The sequence below is a fragment of the Coregonus lavaretus genome, assembly GCF_964263955.1.
Source record: "Coregonus lavaretus genome assembly, contig: HAP1_SCAFFOLD_7593, whole genome shotgun sequence".
NCBI classification, from domain to species: domain Eukaryota; kingdom Metazoa; phylum Chordata; class Actinopteri; order Salmoniformes; family Salmonidae; genus Coregonus; species Coregonus lavaretus.
Window position 1 is genome coordinate 1 of NW_028158136.1, and position 25,831 is coordinate 25,831.

A 25,831-nucleotide genomic window follows, 5' to 3' on the forward strand; every position below is an offset into this window, starting at 1 on the left:
CAATCAGAGGCAGCTGTAGTTCGTTGTTTCTGATTGGGGACCATACTTAGGCAGCCTGTTTGGCACCAGTCTGTGTGGGATCTTGTTCAGTATAGGTATGTTATTAGTCTACCTTGGACTTCACGTATCGATTGTTTGTTGTTTTGTTCGTGTTCAGTACGTTAATAAATATGTACGCTTATCACGCTGCGCCTTGGTCCGTCTCATCCGTAAACGATCGTGACAAGACTGAAAAGGCAGTGTTGTGTTGTGGACACATTCAAGTAAATGTATCGGTTTCATCTTAGTCCCGAGAGTTCTAGGTCCATGGAAATTCCTACATTTTCAATAATTCCCTTTCCATATATCGCCAACTGAAAAGAAAGTGAAAGCTAAGCAGAACAGAACCAGTTCTGAGAAAAGATAATAACTGAGATTCCACTTCCTAGTTCATTCCTCAGGTGTTTTTATGTTGTGTTAAATCCCTCCCCACATACCTGTCTCTGTCTCTGCTTTGTCTCTGCCAGCCTGGTAGCGTTGGGGCAACTAGGAGACATGTTGGGTCAACTACAGGGATTTTTCTGCCATTGAAATCCTTAGGCAGATCGCCTAAGCGGTTTTATGGGCCGCCTATGTCCAAACAATGTAAAAAAAAAAAAAAAAAAAAAAAAATACAGGACGAAAATATATATATAATATATATATAATTTTTGGGATGGAAAAACGCTTTCAGTGTACATTTAAACCACTAAAACCATATATAAAGATTGTATTAAAGATAATGGACATATAGATTTTTTCATAATGTAATCTTTGCGAACTAACAATCACCTAAATTAAAGCTCAGGGAGAATTGAAAGTTCCCAAAACAATGAATTTAGCAGTATTTATTTTGTTATTATGTTTGAGAAAAATAACACAACATTAGCCATGGCAAAATGCATAGAACTGCAGGAAATTAGATTTAAAAATGCAACATTCTCTCTCCGCTCCATTGTAAAATGTGTAGAATTGCAGGAATTGGTTTAAAAATGCAAAAATGTCTCTACACCACCAAGATGGCACTGTTTATAAGCATTTATAACAACCTGGGTTTAGTATATGTGTTTTCTGTAGGCCCAGCTTGTGCTTTCAGTCCGACAGTCAGTGATTGTTGTATATGGCCTTTTGTCAGGGAGGTTTTTCATAGTTTTATTGACTTTCAAGTTGTATGATTTACTACTATTGTTCTTAATGACTTTTTATTTCCATTTATTGTTCTAGCTATATTTCATATACATTGTGTAAATTGTATGGCTTTTAAATTAAGTTGTTGACAGACCTTTAAATAAAGTTTGATTTGAATGTATTTGCTGTGTTTCTCCCTCCAGTTTGATTGTATTTGAATACCCCTGACTCTATGTGTGTTTAAATAAAGATTGATTGTATTAGATTTTCTGAATAAGCTTTGATTGTATTTGTATCTTTCAGGTGTTAGCTATAGTAATGGACCTGCTGACAGACATCCAGATACTGCAGGACCTGCTGGATGCAGCGTCGCGGCGCTCCGTGGCCATCTACATCCTATTGGATGCTAGCGGGGTTCCACACTTCCTGGACATGTGCTGCAGGCTGCAGGTCGGTGCTCAGCACCTACGGGTAAGAGACGGTCCCTCATACTGAAGCAGAGGAGCATTGAAGGCTTTAGGCTACTCACATATGTGTTGTACTATGGCCCTGTGTCATGTGTGATCATGTGACATGCCTGGGGGAGCAGTACAGAAAATAAAAAAAAGTATGAAAATGTATGGACTCACTACTGTAAGTTTCTCTGGATAAGTGCGTCTTCTAAATAACTAAAATGTCAAATGATCTTTGGCATGTTAAATTCAAAAGATTTCTATGTTAATATTCACAGATGGTAGTTTAGATATGCTAGGCTTAACACTGATGAGTTGATGGCTTTCTGTGTGTATGCATAATAACAAGTTATAACAAGTTACCATAACCCTAACCCTTTTATATAACTGTGTGTGTTGTATCGTTCAGAATATCAGGACTCGTACAATTCAGGGTCCAGGGTTGGGTCTGTCCTTCGGTAGACTCCCTGGTTCTCTGTGTAGTAAATACATGCTGGTTGATGGGGACAAAGTCATGTTCGGCTCCTACAGGTGAGAGAAAGCAGCTGTATGTGTCTCTCTCTCTCTCTCTCTCTCTCTCTCTCTCTCTCTCTCTCTCTCTCTCTCTCTCTCTCTCTCTCTCTCTCTCTCTCTCTCTCTCTCTCTCTCTCTCTCTCTCTCTCTGTCTTGTGTGTGTTACTGTGTGTTCACGTTCAAGACATAACATATCTGTGTTCTTTCTCTCCTAGCTTCTCTTGCTGTGTGTGTTTGTTTCACTGTGTCTTTGTTGAAGACCTAAAAATAATTATTGTGATCTTTTTCTCCTCTAGCTTCTCATGGAGTTCGTCTCGGATGGACCGCAACATGATCACGGTTATGACTGGCCAGGTGGTCGACTTCTTCGACCGCGACTTCTGCGAGCTATATGCCGTCTCTGAAAAACTGGACCTCTACAAGGAGTTCAGCCTCAGCCCACCTAACATGGCCGTCCCCGCGCGGCTCAAAGTGGAGCCCGTAAAACCCCAGTTACCAGCCGCCACATCCAGATTCCAGGTCAGTCTAGGCAACTCGCGTAGAGGTGATCTCCAGGTGCCTGCACATAAATACCACAACCCCAAATACTCTCTGGTGTACGGGAATAGTATTCCTGGACTGACGGGGTCCTTGCAGGATCTACCAGGCAGAGAAAAGACGGCTATAACGGAGGGACCTGAGGGACTAATGCAGGTGAGCAGCGAGTGGTTGGATAACCTCACTCCACTACCATCCGAAGGCGGGAAAGTAGGGACGACAAAAAACAACGGAATTCTGGAGAAGAAATCCCGCCCTTCTTTGAAGAAACTCTTCAAGGTGAAATTGACAGCCAATCAAAGCGCTGTCACCGGGGGTGATAGCCCAGCAACCAGTCCAATCCCCTCCCCCACATCGTTGGGAGCCAATAGTATGGAGGAGATGGATAACCTTGAAGTTATGGTGAAACAACCAAAGAAGAGTAAGAAGTCTAAAATGGGCCTGAAGAGTGTTTCCCTACAGACTGTCAGCACACAAGACAATGAGAGTAAGTTGTTTTTGTTGTCTAAATATTTGAGCTCAGTTTGATTCTCTCTCCCTCTCCCTCTCTCTTTCTCATTGTTATGTCAATACCTGTATCTCTTCGTTTATCTCTCGATCTCTCAAGTCATTTAACCATTGCACTAATTTCCTCCCTCTCTCTTTCTTTCAGGCGTGAAGAGCCGTAGGCGATCAACGAAGAACAAATGTAGTCAATCCTGATTCAAACCAGAGTCAATCCGGAATCAAACCACCCCACTCAACTGGTTCTCTGTGGACTTCCATAATATCTTTGGGATCTTGTGCAATAATTACTATAATGTGTCAATTCTACTTGCTCAGTACAGAGATATTCTATGGACAAACAGAGCTTTCCTGTGCCTTAAAGCTGAGATCTGCAATAGGTGGAACAGCGCCACTGGCCCCAGGCACATTTGTTATTGTTTTTATTTTGAGGAAATGTTCATCCAGCATCGTGGTAAATATAAATCGGAGTATATACTCTGCTGTTCTATCGCACGTGCAATGGTGTGCAATGAAAACATTGTTGGTTGTTTGAAGTAACGTCTTTGTTGTTGTAATATTGCAAATGGACGTGGCAGTTTCACTGCTATGGATTCCAGCTCACTGAACACCAAGTTTGTGATACTTATTTTGCCATGTAAAGAATAATGTCATGTTGCGTTGTGAAGTCTTGTATGTAATTAATGTATATTTTAGGTGTATGTTCCATATTGTGACCAAAGTATGTCAATGATAAGTGGATTATGGAATGGATTTGAATGGATATTTGAGTGTGTGTTTATTCAGTACATTAAAAAAAAATGTATTTCTGAGTTTGCGAGTCATGTAAACTTTGTGGCCTGATTCACCAGTGGTAGTCATGTGTGATGATGTTTAAGGTTTCTGTGGTCATGCTTTATCTTCGGTAAAGGCACTAGAGATAGTGATGGTTTTGGTCTGCCATCTAGTGGCTGTAGATCGGATTGAGCAGAAAATATTCAATAGTTGGAACACTTGCTCTGACGCTCTGACGTGTGTGTGGGAGGGTGGAGTAGTTTAGTACTGTGTTGCTGATGTGACCAAGCATTATCACTTCCTCACAAATATATTGTATGATATATAATATACCCCTCCCAATCTCTCCTTCTCCTTCTCATCCCCATCACTCTCTCTCTCTCTCTCTCTCTCTCTCTCTCTCTCTCTCTCTCTCTCTCCCTCTTGCTTTCTCTCCACCCTCCACCCTCTCCCCCTTCTCTCTGGGTGTGTTTGCAACAGTTCTAAGCCTCTCTCTCGCTCTCTCTCTCTCTCTCTCTCTCTCTCTCTCTCTCTCTCTCTCTCTCTCTCTCTCTCTCTCTCTCTCTCTCTCTCTCTCTCTCTCTCACACACACACACATCCCTCCTTCCTCTGGGTGTTTGCTACAGCTCCAACCACAGAGAGGAACCACAGGCGTGAGGGGATCTGATGCAAGGGAGGGCCGATGTGTGTGTGGCGCAACACTAAAACAGGAAGTACAGAGGCACACAGGAAGGCGATGAGAGGTGTTGATGACTAAAGACCACTGTTCGCTCAACACTGCCCCAACATAAACGCTGATCTGGGGTCAGTTTGGCATTCCCCCCCCCCCCCCACTAATGGTTAATGTTAGGATTGGGGGAGGGGAAGCTGATCCTAGATCTGTACCAAGGTGAAACTACACCCTGGATCATTAGAAACACAAAGGGACCACTGAGGTTTTAAACACCTGTAGGAATATTTTTGCATACCAGTCATTAGCCTTTGACTCATTAATGTAGACCTATAATAATCCTAAGATAATAACTTGGCTATACCATTGCTACAGACTCAAAGTTTGTTTTAAGTTTTCTCAATACAAGACAAAACCATAATGGTATGAGACAATATGTTATGTCCATTAGAAAACGGATAAGGAGGTTGGGTTATACCACTGTTAGTTTTGTCAGATGAGGAGATGAGAGATGGTCCTATTTTCTAGTGTGTTGTTCCAAACACCACCGGCAGGGGTCACTTCTCTATAGAGATCAGTGTCGTACACACGCACACACATGCAACAAACAGTAAGAGGAAGTGAGAGATAGAGGAACCTGTGTTTTTTTCTGTGTGTGTGTGTTCAACTGGAACTTGCAGGTGTCCCTTTCCTTCTGACTGAAAACAGGACTGGCTGCTCTCAGTAGGGTGGAATTGCCCCTGACCACTGATCTTTCTTATTTTTATTTATTTATTTAACCTTTATTAAACCTTTATGATCTAAGGTCAGTTTAACATGAACTCTCTGATGGTTGAGAATAGGACTGGGAGAGAGGGAGCTGATTCTAGATCTGTGCTTACAGGCAACTACCACCCAAAGTAATCTGACATGTCCACAATGGCCTTTATATGGCATTTATTAAATAATCAATTTAACAATTAAAGAACGAGTAAAAATAAAACATGAATAGAAAAACATGGTAGAGACAATAATTCAGCATATGTACTCCCAAAATATTGCATTATATGTCCTAGAGTAACAGCATTTCTGTATGTGTTTGGTGCTTGTATGGCGTGACGGTGACAGAAGAGTTCTGTGTGTTTGGTGCTTGTATGGCGTGACAGTGACAGAAGAGTTCTTTGTGTGTTTGTATGCTATCTCTATGATATAAATACTGTGTTGACTTCCTGGTGAGATGTGATGGTTTCTCTCGCTCACCAATGCATTATCATCTATAGACATAGTGGATAGAACAGATACAATAACCAGGAGACTCAGAGATCCTCTCTACAGTATTAGCATACAGAGACAAATATATTTCAGTCATTTAGCAGGCACGCTTATCCAGAGCAACTTACAGGAGCATTATGGGTTAAGTGCCTTGCTCAAGGGCACATCAACAGATTTGTCACCTAGGCGGCTCGGGGATTCGAACCAGCAGCCTCGTGGTTACTGGCCCAATACTCTTAACCACTAGGCTACCTGCCGCCCTAGTGCAGTTGGTGAAGCTAGCAATGTTTGAGGTGGTATCTATTTACATGATGTACGTCCAGAAGATAGAACAGGTATGATAAACCATACTTATAACAGCAGACAGACTAGGAGTCACAACAGACCGGTGTGGTCTGGTAATAATACAGAGAGGGTCGCGTTTCAAATGGCACCCTATTCCCTATTTAGTGCACCACTTTTGACCAGGGTCCATAAGGCTCTGGTTGAAAGTAGTGCACTATATAGAGAATAGAGCACCATTTGGGACACAATCATAGAGTCATACAAGGACAGTAGGTGGAATTAGCCATGCTTGAGGTCGTATCTATCTGCCTTATGTACACATGAGAAACCGCTCTTTTGGCTTCGCTTCTGTCACCTTATCAACAAACGGTATTTATAGGTCACGTTGACAGTTATTGACAATGACATTATTTCATCTCACAGGATAAGAAGGAAGTCCTTTGACACGGTGTGGTTCAAAATGAGAAGTCACTCTTCCAGACAGTACACAGTTCCACCCTTTTAATCCTGACAAAAGTCCAAGTCAGTCTTCCCCCCAGCAGTCTTCTCAGGACTCTTCTTGCAACAACAAAAAATTCCCTCAATTCTCATTATGACAAAAGTTCCTTTCTAAGTTAGAAAGTCCTCATTCTCACTGTTGAAAGTGTCCAGGTTCCCAATGCTTAGTCAGTTCAACTGAACCAAAGTCCATTGACTGTGCTATTTGTTGTAGGGGTTCCATCTCCATCTGTGATGCAGTACTGTGATTGATCCACAGGGGGTGCTGTCCCGTCTCAGTCTTGGGGAGCCTGGTTGATCACCTTCTTCTTACGGACCGACACCAGGTCATAGAACGGGTCCTTGGTGATGCTGGCTCTGTAACGTGTGATAACAGGATGGTGGGTTGTTAATGGTGTTGTGAGAGCGTGTGTAGCCTACACAACTCCACCCTAAGCAACATAGAGGAACTACCGTACGTCAACGCCTACGTCACTGCTCTATCCGCTTCAATCAAATACTAAATAGTAGCTAGCAAGATGGAGAGCAAACTACCTTAACTAGAACCACTGCAAAGGTTTTGCCTGCAAACTTTGGTTTTGAATCGCGACATTCTGGCATGTACTGCAATGGCGCCGGAGGAGATGGTTGCCGTTTTACGGGCTCCTAACCAATTGTGCTATTGTGTGTTTTTTCACGTTATTTGTAACTTATTTTGTACATAATGTTTCCTCCACTGTCTCTTATGAACGAAAGAGCTTCTGGATATCAGGACAGCGATTACTCACCTTGTACTGGATGAAGATTTTTTATTTAACGAGTCGGACACAAAGGATTTACTTCAGACAGGAAAACGCTCATCCAGAGGCGGCGCTCCTAGTGGCCGGGGACTTTAATGCAGGGAAACTTAAATTCGTTTGACATAATTTCTACCAGCTTGTTAAATGTGCAACCAGAGGAAATTAAACTCTAGACCACCTTTACTCCACACACAGAGACGTGTACAAAGATCTCCCTCACCCTCCATTTGGCAAATCTGACCATAATTCTATCCTCCTGATTCCTGCTTACAAGCAAAAACTAAAGCAGGAAGCACCAGTGACTCGGTCAATAAAGAAGTGGTCAGATGACGCAGATGCTAAGCTACAGGACTGTTTTGCTAGCACAGACTGGAATATGTTCCGGGATTCTTCCGATGGCATTGAGGAGTACACCACATCAGTCACTGGCTCCATCAATAAGTGCATCGATGACGTTGTCCCCACAGTGACCGTACGTACATACCCCAACCAGAAGCCATGGATTACAGGCAACATCCGCACTGAGCTAAAGGGTAGAGCTGCCGCTTTCAAGGAACGGGACTCTAACCCGGACGCTTATAAGAAATCCCGCTATGCCCTCTGATGAACCATCAAACAGGCAAAGCGTCAATAGAGATTGAATCATACTACACCGGCTCCGACGCTCGTCAGATGTGGCAGGGCTTGCAAACTATTACAGACTACAAAGGGAAGCACAGCCGTGAGCTGCCCAGTGACACGAACCTACCAGATGAGCTAAATTACTTCTATGCTCGCTTTGAGGCAAGCAACACTGAAGCATGCATGAGAGCATCAGCTGTTCCGGACAACTGTGTGATCACGCTCTCCGTAGCCGATGTGAGTAAGACCTTTAAACAGGTCAACATTCACAAGGCCGCATGTCCAGATGGATTACCAGGACGTGTACTCAGAGCATGCGCTGACCAACTTGCAAGTGTCTTCACATTATCAACCTGTCCTTGACTGAGTCTGAAATACCAACATGTTTCAAGCAGACAACCATAGTCCCTGTGCCCAAGAACACTAAGGTAACCTGCCTAAATGACTACAGACCCGTAGCACTCACGTCTGTAGCCATGAAGTGCTTTGAAAGGCTGGTCATGGCTCACATCAACACCATTATCCCAGAAACCCTAGACCCACTCCAATTTGCATACCGCCCCAACAGATCCACATATGATGCAATCTCTATTGCACTCCACAGTGCCCTTTCCCACCTCGACAAAAATAACACCTACGTGAGAATGCTATTCATTGACTACAGCTCAGCGTTCAACACCATAGTGCCCTCAAAGCTCATCACTAAGCTAAGGACCGTGGGACTAAACACTTCCCTCTGCAACTGGATCCTGGACTTCCTGACAGGCCGCCCCCAGGTGGTAAGGGTAGGCAACAACACATCTGCCACGCTGATCCTCAACACTGGGGCCCCTCAGGGGTGCGTGCTCAGTCCCTTCCTGTACTCCCTGTTCACCCATGACTGCATGGCCAGGCACGACTCCAACACCATCATTAAGTTTGCCGATGACACAACAGTGGTAGGCCTGATCACCGACAACGATGAGACAGCCTATTGGGAGGTCAGAGACCTGGCCGTGTGGTGCCAGGATAACAACCTCTCCCTCAACTGATCAAGACAAAGGAGATGATTGTGGACTACAGGAAAAGGAGGACCGTGACCTCTGCACACCAAGACAGTTGTGCAGAGGGCACGACAAAGCCTATTCCCCCTCAGGAGACTGAAAATATTTGGCATGGGTCCTCAGATCCTCAAAAATATAATATAATAATAATAATCCATTTAGCAGACGCTTTTATCCAAAGCGACTTACAGTCATGCGTGCATACATTTTTGTGTATGGGTGGTCCCAGGGATCGAACCCACTACCTTGGCGTTACAAGCGCCGTGCTCTACCAGCTGAGCTACAGGGGACCACGTTATACAGCTGCACTATGAAGAGCATCCTGACTGGTTGCTTCACTGCTTGGTATGGCAACTGCTCGGCCTCCGACCGCAAGGCACTACAGAGGGTAGTGCGTACGGCCCAGTACATCACTGGGGCTAAGCTTCCTGCCATCCAGGACCTCTATACCAGGCGGTGTCAGAGGAAGGCCCTAAAAATTGTCAAAGATTCCAGCCACCCTAGTCATAGACTGCTCTCTGCTACTGCACGGCAAGCAGTACCGGAGCGCCAAGTCTATGTCCAAAAGGCTTAACAGCTTCTACCCCCAAGCCATAAGACTCCTGAACAGCTAATCAAATGGCTACCCGGACTATTTGCATTGTCCCCCCCACACCCCCTCTTTTACGCTGCTGCCACTCTCTGTTTATTATCTATGCATAGTCACTTTAACTCTACCTACATGTACATATTACCTAAATTATCTCGACTAACCTGTGCCCCCGCACATTGACTCTGTACCGGTACCCCCTGTATATAGCCTCGCTACTGTTATTCTACTGCTGCTCTTTAATTATTTGTTATTTATTTTTCTTTTTTCTTTTTTACTTAACACGTATTAAGAGAGTAGTGTGTGTGTGTATCTGTGAGTGTGTCTGTGGGAGGAGCTGTAGGAGGACAGGCTCATTGTAATGGCTGGAATGGTATAAATGGAACGGTATCAAACACATCAAAACACATGGGAACCACATGTTGGACTCCGTTACATATTTTCCATTCCAGTCAATACAATGGCTCGTCCTCCTACAGCTCCTCCCACCAGCCTCCACTGGTGTGTATTCTTCCATGTGTTCTAAGTACCGGATGCTCTCTATCCATGTGTCTCGTTCGTCAGCGGTAGCGGCACAGATCATGTATGACTGGTGTTTCCCCTCCACCACTCTGCCGTCTGTCTCTGTCTTGCAAGCCTTGATCTTCTGACCCCTGCTGTTGGGGTTATACAGCTCCAGACAGTACTGAGGAACACAAAGAGACAGACATGAGCAATCAATCAATCACAGAGAAGGATGATATTCTGTAAGAGTGAGTAGTATATTCTTACTGGGTTTTTCTCTCTCTCTCTCTCTCTCTCTCTCTCTCTCTCTCTCTCTCTCTCTCTCTCAATTCAATTCAATTTAAGGGCTTTATTGGCATGGGAAACATATGTTAACATTGCAAGTGAAGTAGATAATAAATAAAAGTGAAATAAACAATAAAAATTGACAGTAAACATTGCACTCACAAAAGTTCCAAATGAATAAAGACATTCCAAATGTCATATTATGTGCAAATAGTTAAAGTAGAAAAGGGAAAATAAATAAACATAAATATGGGTTGTATTTACAGTGGTGTTTGTTCTTCACTGGTTGCCCTTTTCTTGTGGCAACAGGTCACAAATATTGCTGCTGTGATTGCACACTGTGGTAAAATTGGGTTTGTTTTGTAATTCTTTGTGGGTCTGTGTATTCTGAGGGAAATATGTGTCTCTAATATGGTCATACATTTGGCAGGAGGTTAGGAAGTGCAGCTCAGTTTCCACCTCCTTTTGTGGGCAGTATGCACATAGCCTGTCTTCTCTTGAGAGCCAGGTCTGCCTACAGCGGCCTTTCTCAATAGCAAGGCTATGCTCACTGAGTCTGTACATAGTCAACGCTTTCCTTAAGTTTGGGTCAGTCACAGTGGTCAGGCATTCTGTCACTGTGTCCTCTCTGTTTAGGGCCTCTCTCTCTCTCACACACACACACACACACACACACAACACACACAACACACACTAAAGCAGGGGTTGGTAACAGGTGGCCCAAAACCGTCCAGCTAGTGTTTTTTTTGCTTCCCCAAACTTCTTTGGATCAAAAACAACAATAAAATCACCAGGAATTCAGCTAAATGAATTACATTTCTTTAATTTAGGAAATGGGTTCCCAAATATTCCCACAAATAAAAAAAGAGGCATATGTCTCTGTTATCAAGGTATTTTGGGGCTTAGTTGTGGTCAATGTGCAGTGTACAAATTATTATAATTATGTCCTGGCCTCCCAACCATCCGCTCCAAACAAAATCGTCCCATGGCTGAATCTAGTTGCCTACCCCTGACCTAAAGGATGAGTATAGTTTCTTACTGGTTTGCGTCCATACACCATCTCTCTCACACACAGGTTCTCTAGAGGGATGATGCCTCTGGGCTCCTTGTCCTGTACAGAGAGATGAGGTTAGAGGAAGGAGTTTAGAGAGGGAGGGATGGAGGGAGTTACAGTAGAGGGAAGGAGGGAAGGAGGGAAGGAGGGAGGAGAGGGTAGGAGATGGATGTTGAAAGTTGGGAGAGATGGAGAGCGACATATGAACTTAAAGGAGGTATGGAGAGGTATGGAGATGGAGAGAGGGATGGAGATAGAGAGAGGTATGGAGATTGAGAGAGGGATGGAGATGGAGAGAGGGATGGAGATAGAGAGAGGTATGGAGATAGAGAGAGGGATGGAGATTGAGAGAGGGATAGAGATGGAGAGAGGGATGGAGATAGAGAGAGGGATGGAGATAGAGAGAGGGATGGAGATGGAGAGCGTGATGGAGATAGAGAGAGGGATGGAGATAGAGAGAGGTATGGAGATTGAGAGAGGGATGGAGATAGAGAGAGGGTAGACAGGTAGGAGAGACTTACAGTGGTGAACTCAAAGTAGTAGAGACAGTTGTCAGTCAGAATGAACCATCTTCTCTTCCACGTCTTCACTCTGCCTCCTGGAGAACCAAACAGAGTCATTATAGATAGGCAACAGCCAACTGCAAATGAAGCAGGAAGTATTCAAGTACATGTTGCTTTGACATCCTTTTAACCCTTGTGTGGTGTTCGGGTCTGTGGGACCCATTTTCAATGTTTACTAAAAGAACCTGAGACTCATTGGCCTTGGCTCATTTTCTGTGAAGAACATGTAAAATAACACATTTTCATTGAGAGCACACTGTGCACCCCCCTACACATTTATATTACATATGTGCTGTTCAGGCCCACTGGACCCGAGGGTAATAAAACATTTACATTTACATTTACGTCATTTAGCAGACGCTCTTATCCAGAGCGACTTACAGGAGCAATTAGGGTAAAGTGCCGTGCTCAAGGGCACATCGACAGATTTTTCACCTAGTCGGCTTGGGGATTAGAACCAGCGACCTTTCGGTTACTGGCACAACGCTCTTAACCACTAAGCTACCTGCCGCCCCATAAAAGTGTGGAAAAGTGTGTGTGTAGGTGAAAACAAGTAAAAATGAAACAAAAAGGTTTGCTGAGTGCCTTCACCTCCCTAGACCTGCTGTTTCAACATAGCACCAACAACCTGTCTGTCTCCCTGCCTGTCTGCCTGTCTGCCTGTCTCCCTGCCTGTCTGCCTGCCTGTCTGCCTGTCTCCCTGCCTGTCTGCCTGTCTCCCTGCCTGTCTGCCTGTCTCCCTGCCTGTCTGCCTGTCTCCCTGCCTGTCTGCCTGTCTCCCTGCCTGTCTGCCTGTCTCCCTGCCTGTCTGCCTGTCTCCCTGCCTGTCTGCCTGTCTCCCTGCCTGTCTGTCTGTCTCCCTGCCTGTCTGCCTGTCTCCCTGCCTGTCTCCCTGCCTGTCTCCCTGCCTGTCTGTCTCCCTGCCTGTCTGCCTGTCTCCTGCTTTTCTCGAACTCTTTACCCTTTGTAGTGTGTGAAACCTCACAATGTATTGCGCGAACCTGCACAATGTTATTACAATACATTATTTCAATACATTAAAATTTGTCCTTCCAATTTGTTCAGTTCAAAACAATAAACATCAATAGTGATGAAAACCTTGTTTCATTTATATTTGTTCAAGATAAACATGATTGATTCCACCCATGTCTTGATTATAATTGATTTTTGTTTACAAAAATCAAATGTTATAAAAAAAAACGAATAGCGCTATTATTGATCAATGTCATCTAGCATTGGTAAATGGCAAATATTAACCATGTATGCTGTCTATATTGCTTGTAATTGATCTAAGTCAACATCTAAGTATTAAGTATTAAGGATTTTTACGTAAATTGTTATGGCTGTATTGTTTTAAAAACCTAATAATGTTGTGGGTCCATCAGACCCGCGAACATTGGGTGAATAACAAAATCATGAACACCACACAATTAGTTACCTAGTTTGAGGAGCCATCCCTCCCTGTCGGGGTTGAAGAATGTGTGAGTCAGGTCGTTCCCATCATCCACTGGGATTTTAAAGGGCTCGTTCCTGATGCTTTCATACAGTTTCTGAAGGGGGAGACAGCAGAGAAGCCAGCTGATGAGGTAAGGGTCATTTCCTGGTTTGATATGTGTTTTTTTTTATTTTATATACAACTACAGCTTTCCACTGCTATCAAGGTTGACTTCAAACCAAATAAACCAAACTACATAGCCAGATAGCGGCCAATCCCAATACTTCAGGGTCATGTGACCTATACGAACACTGCGATTGTCCGGTGTGTCTCACCATGAACATCTCATTGGTCAATTAACTACTACTTCCTGATCATGTGACCTATGTGGCCTCTCTGATTGGCTGTTGTGTCTCACCGTGAGCAGCTCATTGGGCAGGTCCCCTCCGTTGTTGATGCCTCTGTTCATAGAGATGAATCTCTCTAGAGGGGTCTTGTCCTTCACGTTGGGGTTGTGGAGGCTGGTGTTCAACATGATGATGGCAAACGACAGGATGTAGCAGGTGTCTGAGGGAACACAGAGAAATATAGCCATATACATTATACAGAGAGTTTTAATTGTGATTTCAGGGAAATTCATGTACACACACACACACACACACACACACACACACACCTGTAGACTGAAAGACTTCAGCGTTACAGTCACAGTAGCGTGTGGCGAAGGTTTCCATCATGCGGTCAATCTTCTGAGCCTCGCCGGGCAGACGGAAACTCCACAGGAACTGCCTGAGACATTCAGACAGACATTCAGACAGGGGGTTCAGACCAGTCAGACTCACAGAGCTCCTGTGTTCTGCCTTCAGATGAGTCTACAACTTCAGCCCAAGTCATATACAGTTATTTGACCAAATGTATTCTAGACCTAATGTTATTTTAACATACAGTACCAGTCAAAAGTTTGGACACACCTACTCATTCAAGGGTTTTTCTTTATTTTTACTATTTTCTACATTGTAGAATAATAGTGAAGACATCAAAACTATAAAATAACACATATGGAATCATGTAGTAACCAAAAAAGTGTTAAACAAATTTTATATTTGAGATTCTTCAAAGTAGCCACCCTTTGCCTTGATGACAGCTTTGCACACTCTTGGCATTCTCTCAACCAGCTTCATGAGGTAGTCACCTGGAATGCATTTAAATTAACAGGTGTGCCTTGTTAATTTGTGGAATTTCTTTATTTCTTAATGCGTTTGAGCCAATCAGTTGTGTTGTGACAAGATAGGGGTGGTATACAGAAGATAGCCCTATTTGGTAAAAGACCAAGTCCATATTATGGCAAGAACAGCTCAAATAAGCAAAGAGAAACGACAGTCCATCATTACTTTAAGACAACTTTAAAAGTTTATTCAAGTGCAGTCGTAAAAACCATCAAGCGCTATGATGAAACTGGCTCTCATGAGGACCACCACAGCAAAGGAAGACCCAGAGTTACCTCTGCTGCAGAGGATAAGTTCATTAGAGTTATCAGCCTCAGAAATTGCAGCCCAAATAAATGCTTCACAGAGTTCAAGTGACAGACACATCTCAACATCAACTGTTCAGAGGAGACTGCGTGAATCAGGCCTTCATGGTCGAATTGCTGGAAAGAAACCACTACTAAAGGACACCAAGAAGAAGAAGACACTTGCTTGGGCCAAGAAACACGAGCAATTTACATTAGACTGGTGGAAATCTGTCCTTTGGTCTGATGAGTCAGAATTTGAGATTTTTGATTCCAACCGCCGTGTCTTTGTGAGACGCAGAGTAGGTGAACGGATGATGTCACGCCCTGGCTCTGGGGACTCTTATATGTTGAGCCAGGGTGTTAGTTTCTATGTTTAGTGTTCTATGTTCATGTTCTAGTTCATGTGTTCCTATGTTGGCCGGGGTGGTTCCCAATAAGAGGCAGCTGTGGCTTGTTGTCTCTGATTGGGAACCATACTTAGGCAGCCTGTTTTGCACTTGTCATTTGTGGGATCTTGTTCCGGAGAGGTTTGTGTTTGTTAACCTTAGGACTTCACGTTATCGTTTTGTTGTTTTGTTATGGTTATGTAAAGTACTCATTAAAAGATGTACGCATATCACGCTGCGCCTTGGTCCACTTCTTATAACGATCGTGACAGAAGATCCCACCAAATAAGGACCAAGCAGCGTGTCCAGGAGCAAACGCCGGAGGTAACGCTAGTGGATGTCCTCCTCGGTTGGGGGAAGATCACAGAGGAGGAGGCCGTCCGTTACCGGAGGGCGATGAATGGGGAGACCCAGGCAGGAGAGGAGAAGCGGCGCCAACCGGGCCGTCGTCAGACAGGCGAGAGGCAACCCCAATAATTTTTTTGGGGGGGGCACACGGGGCAGCAGGAGGCAGCTACAGGGCGAATCTGCAGAATAGGAGAGGAGGCCACCAGGTTACGGGGGCTATTGGTCATGAGGGAGCAGGAGTTAGTTGGTCAGAGGGAGGAGCTACTGGAGGCGATAAGGGAGAAGGAGAGTGTAGAGGCACGGTGAGAGGAACTGGTTAGGCAGCAGAGGGAGCGGAGGTTTATGAGGAAACCCAGTCCCGTTCCTCGCACCAAGCAAGTGGTGTGTGTCACCAGTCCGGTCCGGCCCGTTCCTGATCCCCGCACTAAGTTAGTGGTGCGTGTTCCCAGTACGGCCCGACCCGTTCCTGCTTCCCGCACTAAGCCAGTGGTGCGTGTTCCCAGTACGGCCCGACCCGTTCCTGCTCCCCGCACTAAGCCAGTGGTGCTCGTCGCCAGCCCGGTCCGGCCTGTTCCTGCTCCCCGCACCAAGCCAGTGGTGCGCGTCGCCAGCCCGGTCTGGCCTGTTCCTGCTCCCCGCACCAAGCCAGTGGTGCGCGTCGTCAGTCCGGCACGGTCCGTGCCTGTTCCACTGGTGCCTGGTCCGGCATCGGTCAGCTGCTCCACACCGGAGCCAAAGCAATCCGCTCCACCGATGTCCAGTCCAGCTCCAGCCAGCGGGGCCAGACCAGACCAGGGTTGCTACGGGGGGGTAGCTAGAGAGTGGTGGTCATGCCCGGAGCCGGATCCGCCTCCGAGGCGGAATGCCCACCCGGCCCCTCCCCTGTTGGGTTTAGTTGGCGCGGTCGTAGTCCGCGCCTTTGGGGGGGGGTACTGTCACGCCCTGGCTCTGGGGACTCTTATATGTTGAGCCAGGGTGTTAGTTTCTATGTTTAGTGTTCTATGTTCATGTTCTAGTTCATGTGTTTCTATGTTGTCTCTGATTGGGAACCATAGTTAGGCAGCCTGTTTTGCACTTGTCATTTGTGGGATCTTGTTCCGGAGAGGTTTGTGTTTGTTAACCTTAGGACTTCACGTTATCGTTTTGTTGTTTTGTTATGGTTATGTAAAGTACTCATTAAAAGATGTACGCATATCACGCTGCGCCTTGGTCCACTTCTTACGACGATCGTGACAGATGATCTCTGCATGTGTGGTTCCCACCGTGAAGCATGGAGGAGGAGGTGTGATGGTGTCGGCGTGCTTTGCTGGTGACACTGTCTGTGATTTATTTAGAACTCAAGGCACACTTAACCAGCATTGCTACCACAGCATTCTGCAGAGATACGCCATCCCATCTGGTTTGCGTTTAATGGGGCTATCATTTGTTTTTCAACAGGACAATGACCCAAAACACACCTCCAGGCTGTGTAAGGGCTATTTGACCAAGGAGAATGATGGAGTGCTGCATCAGATGACCTGGCCTCCACAATCACCCAACTTCAACCCAATTGAGATGGTTTGGAATGAGTTGGACCGCAGAGTGAAGGAAAAGCAGCCAACAAGTGCTCAGCATATTTGCGAACTCCTTCAAGACTGTTGGAAAAACATTCCTCATGAAGCTGGTTGACAGAATGCGTTAAACAAAGGGTGGCTACTTTGTAGAATTTTATATTTTGATTTGTTTAACACTTTTTTGGTTACTACATGATTCCATAAGCGTTATTTCATAGTTTTGATGTCTTCACTATTCTTCTACAATGTAGAAAATAGTAAAAATAAAGAAAAACCCTTGAATGAGTAGGTGTGTCCAAACTTTTGACTGGTACTGTAGCTGAGAATTGAAAGGTTAGTTGATGAATAGTCCGTAAACCTACCTCAATGCCTGTACCAGGTTGAGGTCTGAGAACTCATGGAGATCCACAAAGGCTTTCAGTGTCTGGAGGTGTATTTCTTCTCTGCAAAGACACAAGCACACTGAGTAGACGGAGAGACACTAACTACAAGAGCTTTCATAATATTATTATTGAAATGACTTCATTATCTCCCAACTCCTTGAAAATCTTTCTCCCTCTGTCCTCTCCCCTCAGCCACCACCGCTTCATCACCACCACCATCACCATCATCATCAACATCATTACCACAACCACCCTCATCATCATCACCACCATCATCATCATCATCCAATCATGTCTCTACCTCTCTCCCAGGTAGTCTCCTATAGCAGTCTTATTGAGCCCCTCCTCCTTGTAAAGGAACTCTGCTATTGGCTGAGGATTCCTCTCCAGAAGCTTGTTCTCTACCAGGTAGTTTATACCCTAGAATGATGTAAAACAGACATAAATTAACCAATTAACCAATCAATCAACCAGTCAATTAGACAATCAGTCAGATACTAGAAAACACTTGAAATAGAACACTAGTATATAGCTTTTGCAGTGATAACAGACGCATATAGAGACTCAGGATTCATTCAGAGTGAGTAACACACACACACCAGCCTTCCGATCTGTGGTTGGTTGTTAAATGCTGTTGTTTGTCTTGTTTCAGAATGATTTCATAGATTCCATCTGTTTGACTAGACTTCCTAAAAGCGTGAGCCGGAATTAGAGCACCGTTTTTTAAATCACTATTCCTTAAAACTCAATATCTCTTCCTCTTTCTCATCAGCACTGTAACTGAGGGGAAAAGTTACATTCTGTGTCAATAGTCAGCTGTTGTAAATAGCTTTAGTCACTAAAACTGTGGTCACCAACCCTAGTCTTGGTGATCTACTGGTTGTAAATAGCTTTAGTCACTAGAGCTGTGGTCACCAACCCTAGTCTTGGTGATCTACTGGTTGTAAATAGCTTTAGTCACTAGAGCAGTGGTCACCAACCCTAGTCTTGGTGATCTACTGGTTGTAAATAGTTTTAGTCACTAAAACTGTGGTCACCAACCCTAGTCTTGGTGATCTACTGGTTGTAAATAGCTTTAGTCACTAGAGCTGTGGTCACCAACCCTAGTCTTGGTGATCTACTGGTTGTAAATAGCTTTAGTCACTAGAGCTGTGGTCACCAACCCTAGTCTTGGTGATCTACTGGTTGTAAATAGCTTTAGTCACTAGAGCAGTGGTCACCAACCCTAGTCTTGGAGATCTACTGGTTGTAAATAGCTTTAGTCACTAGAGCAGTGGTCACCAACCCTAGTCTTGGAGATCTACTGGTTGTGCAGGGTTTTGTACCAGCCCAGCAGTTACACACATAATTCAACTTCAGTCATCACCTAACAATCCACCAATATCTTTCCCTGTATCAGTACTCTGTATCTAGTCCTGTAGAATAGAAGTTAACGGGTAGCAACAGATGCATGTTGTGAGTTGGTAGAGCTATGATGCTGGGGTTGAATTTAACCACAGTGGTTTGTCTTGATGAGACACCCACAAGGCATTGCTGCTGGCCGTATAGTGTACATGTTATGAGAGATGCATCTTCCTGTCAGAAAGGAAGCTCATAGTGGAGCCTCTGTTTGTCTTGAGAAGGTAGCTCAAACATAGACGCTAGCAAGCAGGCATACACACACACACACACACACACAAACACACATAAACACACGCGCACACACACACAAACACACACACAAACACATATAAACACACAAACACACACATTCACACACACAAACACACACACAAACACACATATACAAACACACACAAACACACATAAACAAACAAACACACACACACACACAAACACACATGAACACACGCACACATACGCGCACACACAAACACACACAAACACACACACACAAACACGCATAAACACATGCGCACGCACACACACACACACACACACAAACACACACACACCCTGCTTTCCTGTGTCCAAACATTCAAAGGGGATATGAGTGGACTATACCACTCTCTCAGACGACACTTTGTAAGAATAGAGGAGAAATGCATAATTTGTTCCAGCCACAACCTACCTATACAGAGCTGTGGGTCGTATGTCAAGTATGATGTCATCATGGCTTCAGTGTGTGTGTGTACGTGTGTACTTACTTGTAGATGGTCTCCCCTGCCCCCCCCCCCAACATTTCCTCCCCCCACTCAGAGGGGACAGGATGCGGTTTGCTCTCGCTACTCTCCTCCTCTCTCTCCTCCTCTCTCTCTCTCACTCTCTCTCTCTCTCTCTCTCTCTCTCTCATCATGATACACCATTTGTTCGCTCACCTTTTTAGGATCCATGTTGAATTTCTTCTTCCCGCTCGAGAACTGCTTTCCCTTCTCAAGGACTTTGCTGCGTAGAGAGAAAACAACAGCAGATTGCCTTCTTAACAAATGACCTTGTAAACAAATAAGATGTAATGAAGTAGGTAGGTGTAATTCATTGTTTTTTTAACTACAGGACAGGAAATAATAAGACATGTTTCACTAGTGAATAACTGATTCATCAGCAAGGAATAATGCATTCATCAAATATGAAAAAATAGTTAATAAAGGATAACAACTAAATATGTAAAGGGTGGAAAAGAGATGAACAGGGAATGATTAGGGGGTGAATAGGTCATGCATAAGCCTAATGGTTAATAAAAGAGGAACAGTGATAATGGTTTAGGAAGGATCAAAGATTAAAGGCCAGTCCACTCACTTCTCCTCTGTAGACTCAAAGTCGTGAACCTCTGCCATGACTTTCTCAATCTCCATCTTTAGCTTCTGGAAAAGGATGTTCAGACAAGGGTGATTCATAGACCTAGTGAGTGTGTGTGTGTGTGTGCGTGTGTGTGTGTGTATGTGTGTGTGTGTATGTGTGTGTGTGTGTATGTGTGTGTATATGTGTGTGTGTGTATGTGTGTGGGTGTGTGTGGGTGCGCCCGTGTATGTGTGTGTGTGTGTGTGTGTGTGTGTGTGTGTGTGTGTGTGTGTGTGTGTGTGTGTGTGTGTGTGTGTGTGTGTGTGTGTGTGTGTGTGTGTGTGTGTGTGTGTGTGTGTGTGTGTGTGTGTGTGTGTGTGTGTGTGTGTGTTTACCTGGATGTCATCTAGCAGGTCTTTCTTAAGCATCTTCATGCTCTCAATCTCCAACCTCTCATCTGCTGTGAAATCTGAAGATACTGTGGTGGAGACACAACAACAGGAGGGTTATTATCTGAAGATACTGTGGTGGAGACACAACAACAGAAGGGTTATTATCTGAAGATACTGTGGTGGAGACACAACAACAGGAGGGTTATTATCCGAAGACACTGTGGTGGAGACACAACAACAGGAGGGTTATTATCTGAAGATACTGTGGTGGAGACACAACAACAGAAGGGTTATTATCTGAAGATACTGTGGTGGAGACACAACAACAGGAGGGTTATTATCCGAAGACACTGTGGTGGAGACACAACAACAGGTGGGTTATTATCTGAAGACACTGTGGTGGAGACACAACAACAGGAGGGTTATTATCTGAAGACACTGTGGTGGAGACACAACAACAGGAGGGTTATTATCTGAAGACACTGTGGTGGAGACACAACAACAGGAGGGTTATTATCTGAAGACACTGTGGTGGAGACACAACAACAGGAGGGTTATTATCCGAAGACACTGTGGTGGAGACACAACAACAGGAGGGTTATTATCTGAAGACACTGTGGTGGAGACACAACAACAGGAGGGTTATTATCTGAAGACACTGTGGTGGAGACACAACAACAGGGGGGTTATTATCTGAAGACACTGTGGTGGAGACACAACAACAGGAGGGTTATTATCCGAAGACACTGTGGTGGAGACACAACAACAGGAGGGTTATTATCTGAAGACACTGTGGTGGAGACACAACAACAGGAGGGTTATTATCTGAAGACACTGTGGTGGAGACACAACAACAGGAGGGTTATTATCCGAAGACACTGTGGTGGAGACACAACAACAGGAGGGTTATTATATGAAGACACTGTGGTGGAGACACAACAACAGGGGGGTTATTATCTGAAGATACTGTGGTGGAGACACATCAACAGGAGGGTTATTATCTGAAGACACTGTGGTGTAGACACAACAACAGGTGGGTTATTATCTGAAGACACTGTGGTGGAGACACAATAACAGGAGGGTTATTATCTGAAGACACTGTGGTGGAGACACAACAGGAGGGTTATTATCTGAAGACACTGTGGTGGAGACACAACAGGAGGTGGGTTATTATCTGAAGACACTGTGGTGGAGACACAACAACAGGAGGGTTATTATCTGAAGACACTGTGGTGGAGACACAACAACAGGTGGGTTATTATCTGAAGACACTGTGGTGGAGACACAATAACAGGAGGGTTATTATCTGAAGACACTGTGGTGGAGACACAACAACAGGTGGGATATTATCTGAAGACACTGTGGTGGAGACACAACAACAGGTGGGTTATTATCTGAAGACACTGTGGTGGAGGCACAACAACAGGTGGGTTATTATCTGAAGATACTGTGGTGGAGACACAACAACATAAGGGTTATTATCTGAAGATACTGTGGTGGAGACACAATAACAGGAGGGTTATTATCTGAAGACACTGTGGTGGAGACACAACAACAGGTGGGTTATTATCTGAAGACACTATGGTGGAGACACAATAACAGGTGGGTTATTATCTGAAGACACTGTGGTGGAGACACAACAACAGGTGGGTTATTATCTGAAGATACTGTGGTGGCGACACAACAACAGAAGGGTTATTATCTGAAGATACTGTGGTGGAGACACAACAACAGGTGGGTTATTATCTGAAGACACTGTGGTGGAGACACAACAACAGGAGGGTTATTATCTGAAGACACTGTGGTGGAGACACAACAACTGGAGGGTTATTATCTGAAGATACTGTGGTGGAGAGACAACAGGAGGGTTATTATCTGAAGACATTGTGGTGGAGACACAACAGGGGGGTTATTATCTGAAGACACTGTGGTGGAGACACAACAACAGGAGGGTTATTATCTGAAGACACTGTGGTGGAGACACAACAACAGGAGGGTTATTATCTGAAGATACTGTGGTGGAGACACAACAACAGGAGGGTTATTATCTGAAGACACTGTGGTGGAAACACAACAACAGGAGGGTTATTATCTGAAGACACTGTGGTGGAAACACAACAACAGGAGGGTTATTATCTGAAGACACTGTGGTGGAAACACAACAACAGGAGGGTTATTATCTGAAGACACTGTGGTGGAGACACAACAACATGAGGGTTATTATCTGAAGATACTGTGGTGGAGACACAACAACAGGAGGGTTATTATCTGAAGATACTGTGGTGGAGACACAACAACAGGAGGGTTATTATCTGAAGACACTGTGGTGGAGACACAACAACAGGAGGGTTATTATAGAACTGACTGAAAGAGGGAGAGGAAAAATGAGGAGAGAGGAGAAGAGAACGGATGGAGGAAGAGGAGGGGGAAGAAAGGCAAGATGATGAAGAGAAGGGAAACGAGGAGGAGGAAGAGGAGGAGAAGAAGAAGAAGAGGAGTAAGAGGAGAAAAAGGAAGAAGCTGCTGTTCAAAAGCACCAGAAGTCCCAACATCTCATCACATGGCCTACAGTTAAACACAATCCCCCTATTATGTACATCTGCAAGATAATCTTAACATTACAGGCAAACCACTGAACTGACCACAGGAGAGATTTAGCATCAGATTCACATGAAGAAGGCCAGAATATGACTAGTATCGTTCATAGGAACGATACCAGTCATCACCACACAGGTGTCACGATATTTTTGGTATCCCGTCACATTGTGTTTCCACTCTCTCTTTCACAACCCTTCATCCCACCACTGTCTGTCTATACTCCTACCTGATAAGCTCTCGGCTCGAAACTTTGTATGTGGTATGCTAATGCAGGAGTTATTGTGTTACTGCAATAGTGAATGCGATATTACCCAGTTTAGTTATAGTAGGCTAGATATTTATACACAAGATGTTCAAGGGATATGTTGTGGTGTTTTCTATATGTTGGTGAAGCTGTGAAAAGTAATGCAACGGTAACTCTGAAACTGAAAAGAGCTTTTGTAAGTCTAACCAAACTCACATTGTTTATCTTAATCCAAACATGTCAACCATGAGCCATAGTATTTTTGTACGGGAGGGGGATGTAACAGTGTGTGTGTGTGTGTGTGTGTGTGTGTGTGTGTGTGTGTGTGTGTGTGTGTGTGTGTGTGTGTGTGTGTGTGTGTGTGTGTGTGTGTGCAGTCATCCATGCAAACCAGAGAAGGGTGTTGGCCCTAATTTAAGAGGTTAAAGAAAAATATCAACAAGCAGCACTATACTGCTGTTAAACAGCTAACAACTAGTTCTCTGTTCTACACACCCTTCCTACAGCCTGTAATAAGATCCTAAACTCACACACTGACATGACAGTAATACTATTTAGCTACAAAATAATCTGTGTAACTCCATTAAACAAAGTTTTGGGATGACATATTTATGAATGTAGCTCAGGGATGTAGCTCAGTTGATAGAGCATGGCGTTTGCAACGCCAGGGTTGTGGGTTCGATTCCCACGGGGGGCCAGTATAAAAAAATATGTATTCACTAACTGTAAGTCGCTCTGGATAAGAGCGTCTGCTAAATGACTAAAATGTAAATGTAAATGTAAATGTAATAATTTACAATGCATTTTAACAAGAAATGCAATTTAGCTACATATTAACCTTTTTGTAACTCAAGGAAATGAAGTTTGGAGATGCCAAAGTTATGTAATGATTTAAAATGTCGCCTATCCTAACACACAATAAAACAAGCCTGGTCCCAAATATGTCTGTGCTTTTGCCAACTCATGGCTATAGCATGGCAATGAGTGACAAGGAGTTGGTATGATAGCACATACAGACTGTCGCTCAGGCTACAATAAATTCTCCATCCTTTTAGGTGTTTTATTGTCATGACAACTGAGCATGAAGTAATCGTTCATTTAGAAAGGTGTCATCATTCTTTGATGTGTTGATATCATTTTCCCCTTTCATGATTATTCTTCACAGTGTTTCGAAACAGGAACGATGTCAGTGACAAGTAAGGAAAGGAAATAGTTCCTCTTGCAAGATTTCTGATCCCAGTAAAATAGCAAGACCACAAAAACGTACACTAACGTGTACAACATCTGTTACAATAATGTCATAACCAGGTAGGCTAATTCAAGATGATAATGTCTACCACCATGATTACTTTTGCTAGCAATGTTTCTATTCACAGGTGAAAATAAAATGTTAGACCCTGAATTGTAATGCAATAACGACTTAAAAAGTGAATTTACCCATTTGGCAATCGGTCATTGGCACACAGGAGAATCGCTCAAAATCGATAGGCTACACACCGTACAAACGACAGGTATTTAAACATGATAAAGTAACAAACCGGTGTCATCCATGCAAACTCCACAGCTCGATATTGTAAAGTGACACTCAGTCAAGATTAACTTGTTGCAACACCCCCCCCCCTCCCTCCCTCCCTCTCCCATCACATTATAGGCACGAGGCTACTTGTTAAGATCAACGTCATTAGACCAGAAGTGGACGTTTCCGCAAATGATGTAGCAACTGCCTCAAAGTAGATGTATGTTACAGTTTACAATAAAGAAGTGTTTACTTCTAAACGAAACATAATTTTTCTAATCAAACAATATGACAAGTAGGCTATTTTATTTTGTGTCATGCATAAATAGACTTTCACAAAGCGGCTATTGACACGTTGAACTTTAATAACTATTTTGTTAGAGTGAACTAAATACAGGCTGAGGGAAAAATATCGGTCCCTCCTGGATAAATTGCACTAAGCCGCCCTCTACTGTTTTAAATTAACATTACAGTTCAGTCAACAAGGCCCAAAAGTTATTTATAGGTGAGCAACTTATTTTCATTGCAAGAGTCAGTGATGATGATGATGATGATGATGATGAGGATGATGAGGTATTTGATTTCAAACATATCTTACATTTCAAAGTGTGATGGCAGGCTATCTTTGCTGTGTGGGGGGGGTCTGTGTATGTGTGTTTGTGCATGCTGTGTGAGA

The 25,831-nt window shown here is 44.0% G+C and overlaps 2 protein-coding genes across 2 annotated transcripts; one reads left to right on the plus strand and one right to left on the minus strand.

Annotated features, from left to right (window-relative positions):
- Positions 1 to 852: 852 nt before the first annotated feature.
- On the plus strand, positions 853 to 3,963 carry LOC311124378 (protein FAM83F-like). The gene is made up of 4 exons (XM_084198540.1): positions 853 to 1,617; positions 2,008 to 2,129; positions 2,408 to 3,135; positions 3,301 to 3,963. Exons 1-4 carry the CDS (start codon positions 1,465 to 1,467, stop codon positions 3,348 to 3,350), a joined length of 1,053 nt encoding a protein of 350 aa, XP_084054666.1. The 5' UTR covers positions 853 to 1,464; the 3' UTR covers positions 3,351 to 3,963.
- Positions 3,964 to 5,508: 1,545 nt separating this feature from the next.
- On the minus strand, positions 5,509 to 25,230 carry LOC311124379 (cytohesin-4-like). The gene is made up of 13 exons (XM_084198541.1): positions 25,077 to 25,230; positions 20,801 to 20,883; positions 20,424 to 20,488; positions 20,006 to 20,072; positions 17,989 to 18,107; positions 17,667 to 17,747; positions 14,181 to 14,293; positions 13,923 to 14,071; positions 13,508 to 13,619; positions 12,028 to 12,104; positions 11,492 to 11,563; positions 10,194 to 10,348; positions 5,509 to 6,988 (listed from the first exon to the last, which is right to left on the minus strand). The coding sequence occupies exons 1-13, from the start codon at positions 25,093 to 25,095 to the stop codon at positions 6,907 to 6,909; spliced, it is 1,194 nt and encodes a 397-aa protein (XP_084054667.1). The 5' UTR covers positions 25,096 to 25,230; the 3' UTR covers positions 5,509 to 6,906.
- Positions 25,231 to 25,831: the final 601 nt, after the last annotated feature.

Coding starts and splice junctions, on each gene's coding strand:
- LOC311124379 (XM_084198541.1), bottom strand. Junction 14,294..17,666: donor AACCTGGTACAGGCATTGAG/GTAGGTTTACGG, acceptor TGAATGTCTCAG/GCAGTTCCTGTGGAGTTTCC. Junction 14,072..14,180: donor TGAAGTCTTTCAGTCTACAG/GTGTGTGTGTGT, acceptor GTGTTCCCTCAG/ACACCTGCTACATCCTGTCG.
- LOC311124378 (XM_084198540.1), top strand. CDS start 1,465: ATGGACCTGCTGACAGACATCCAGATACTGCAGGACCTGCTGGATGCA. Junction 1,618..2,007: donor TCGGTGCTCAGCACCTACGG/GTAAGAGACGGT, acceptor TGTATCGTTCAG/AATATCAGGACTCGTACAAT. Junction 2,130..2,407: donor GTCATGTTCGGCTCCTACAG/GTGAGAGAAAGC, acceptor TTTCTCCTCTAG/CTTCTCATGGAGTTCGTCTC.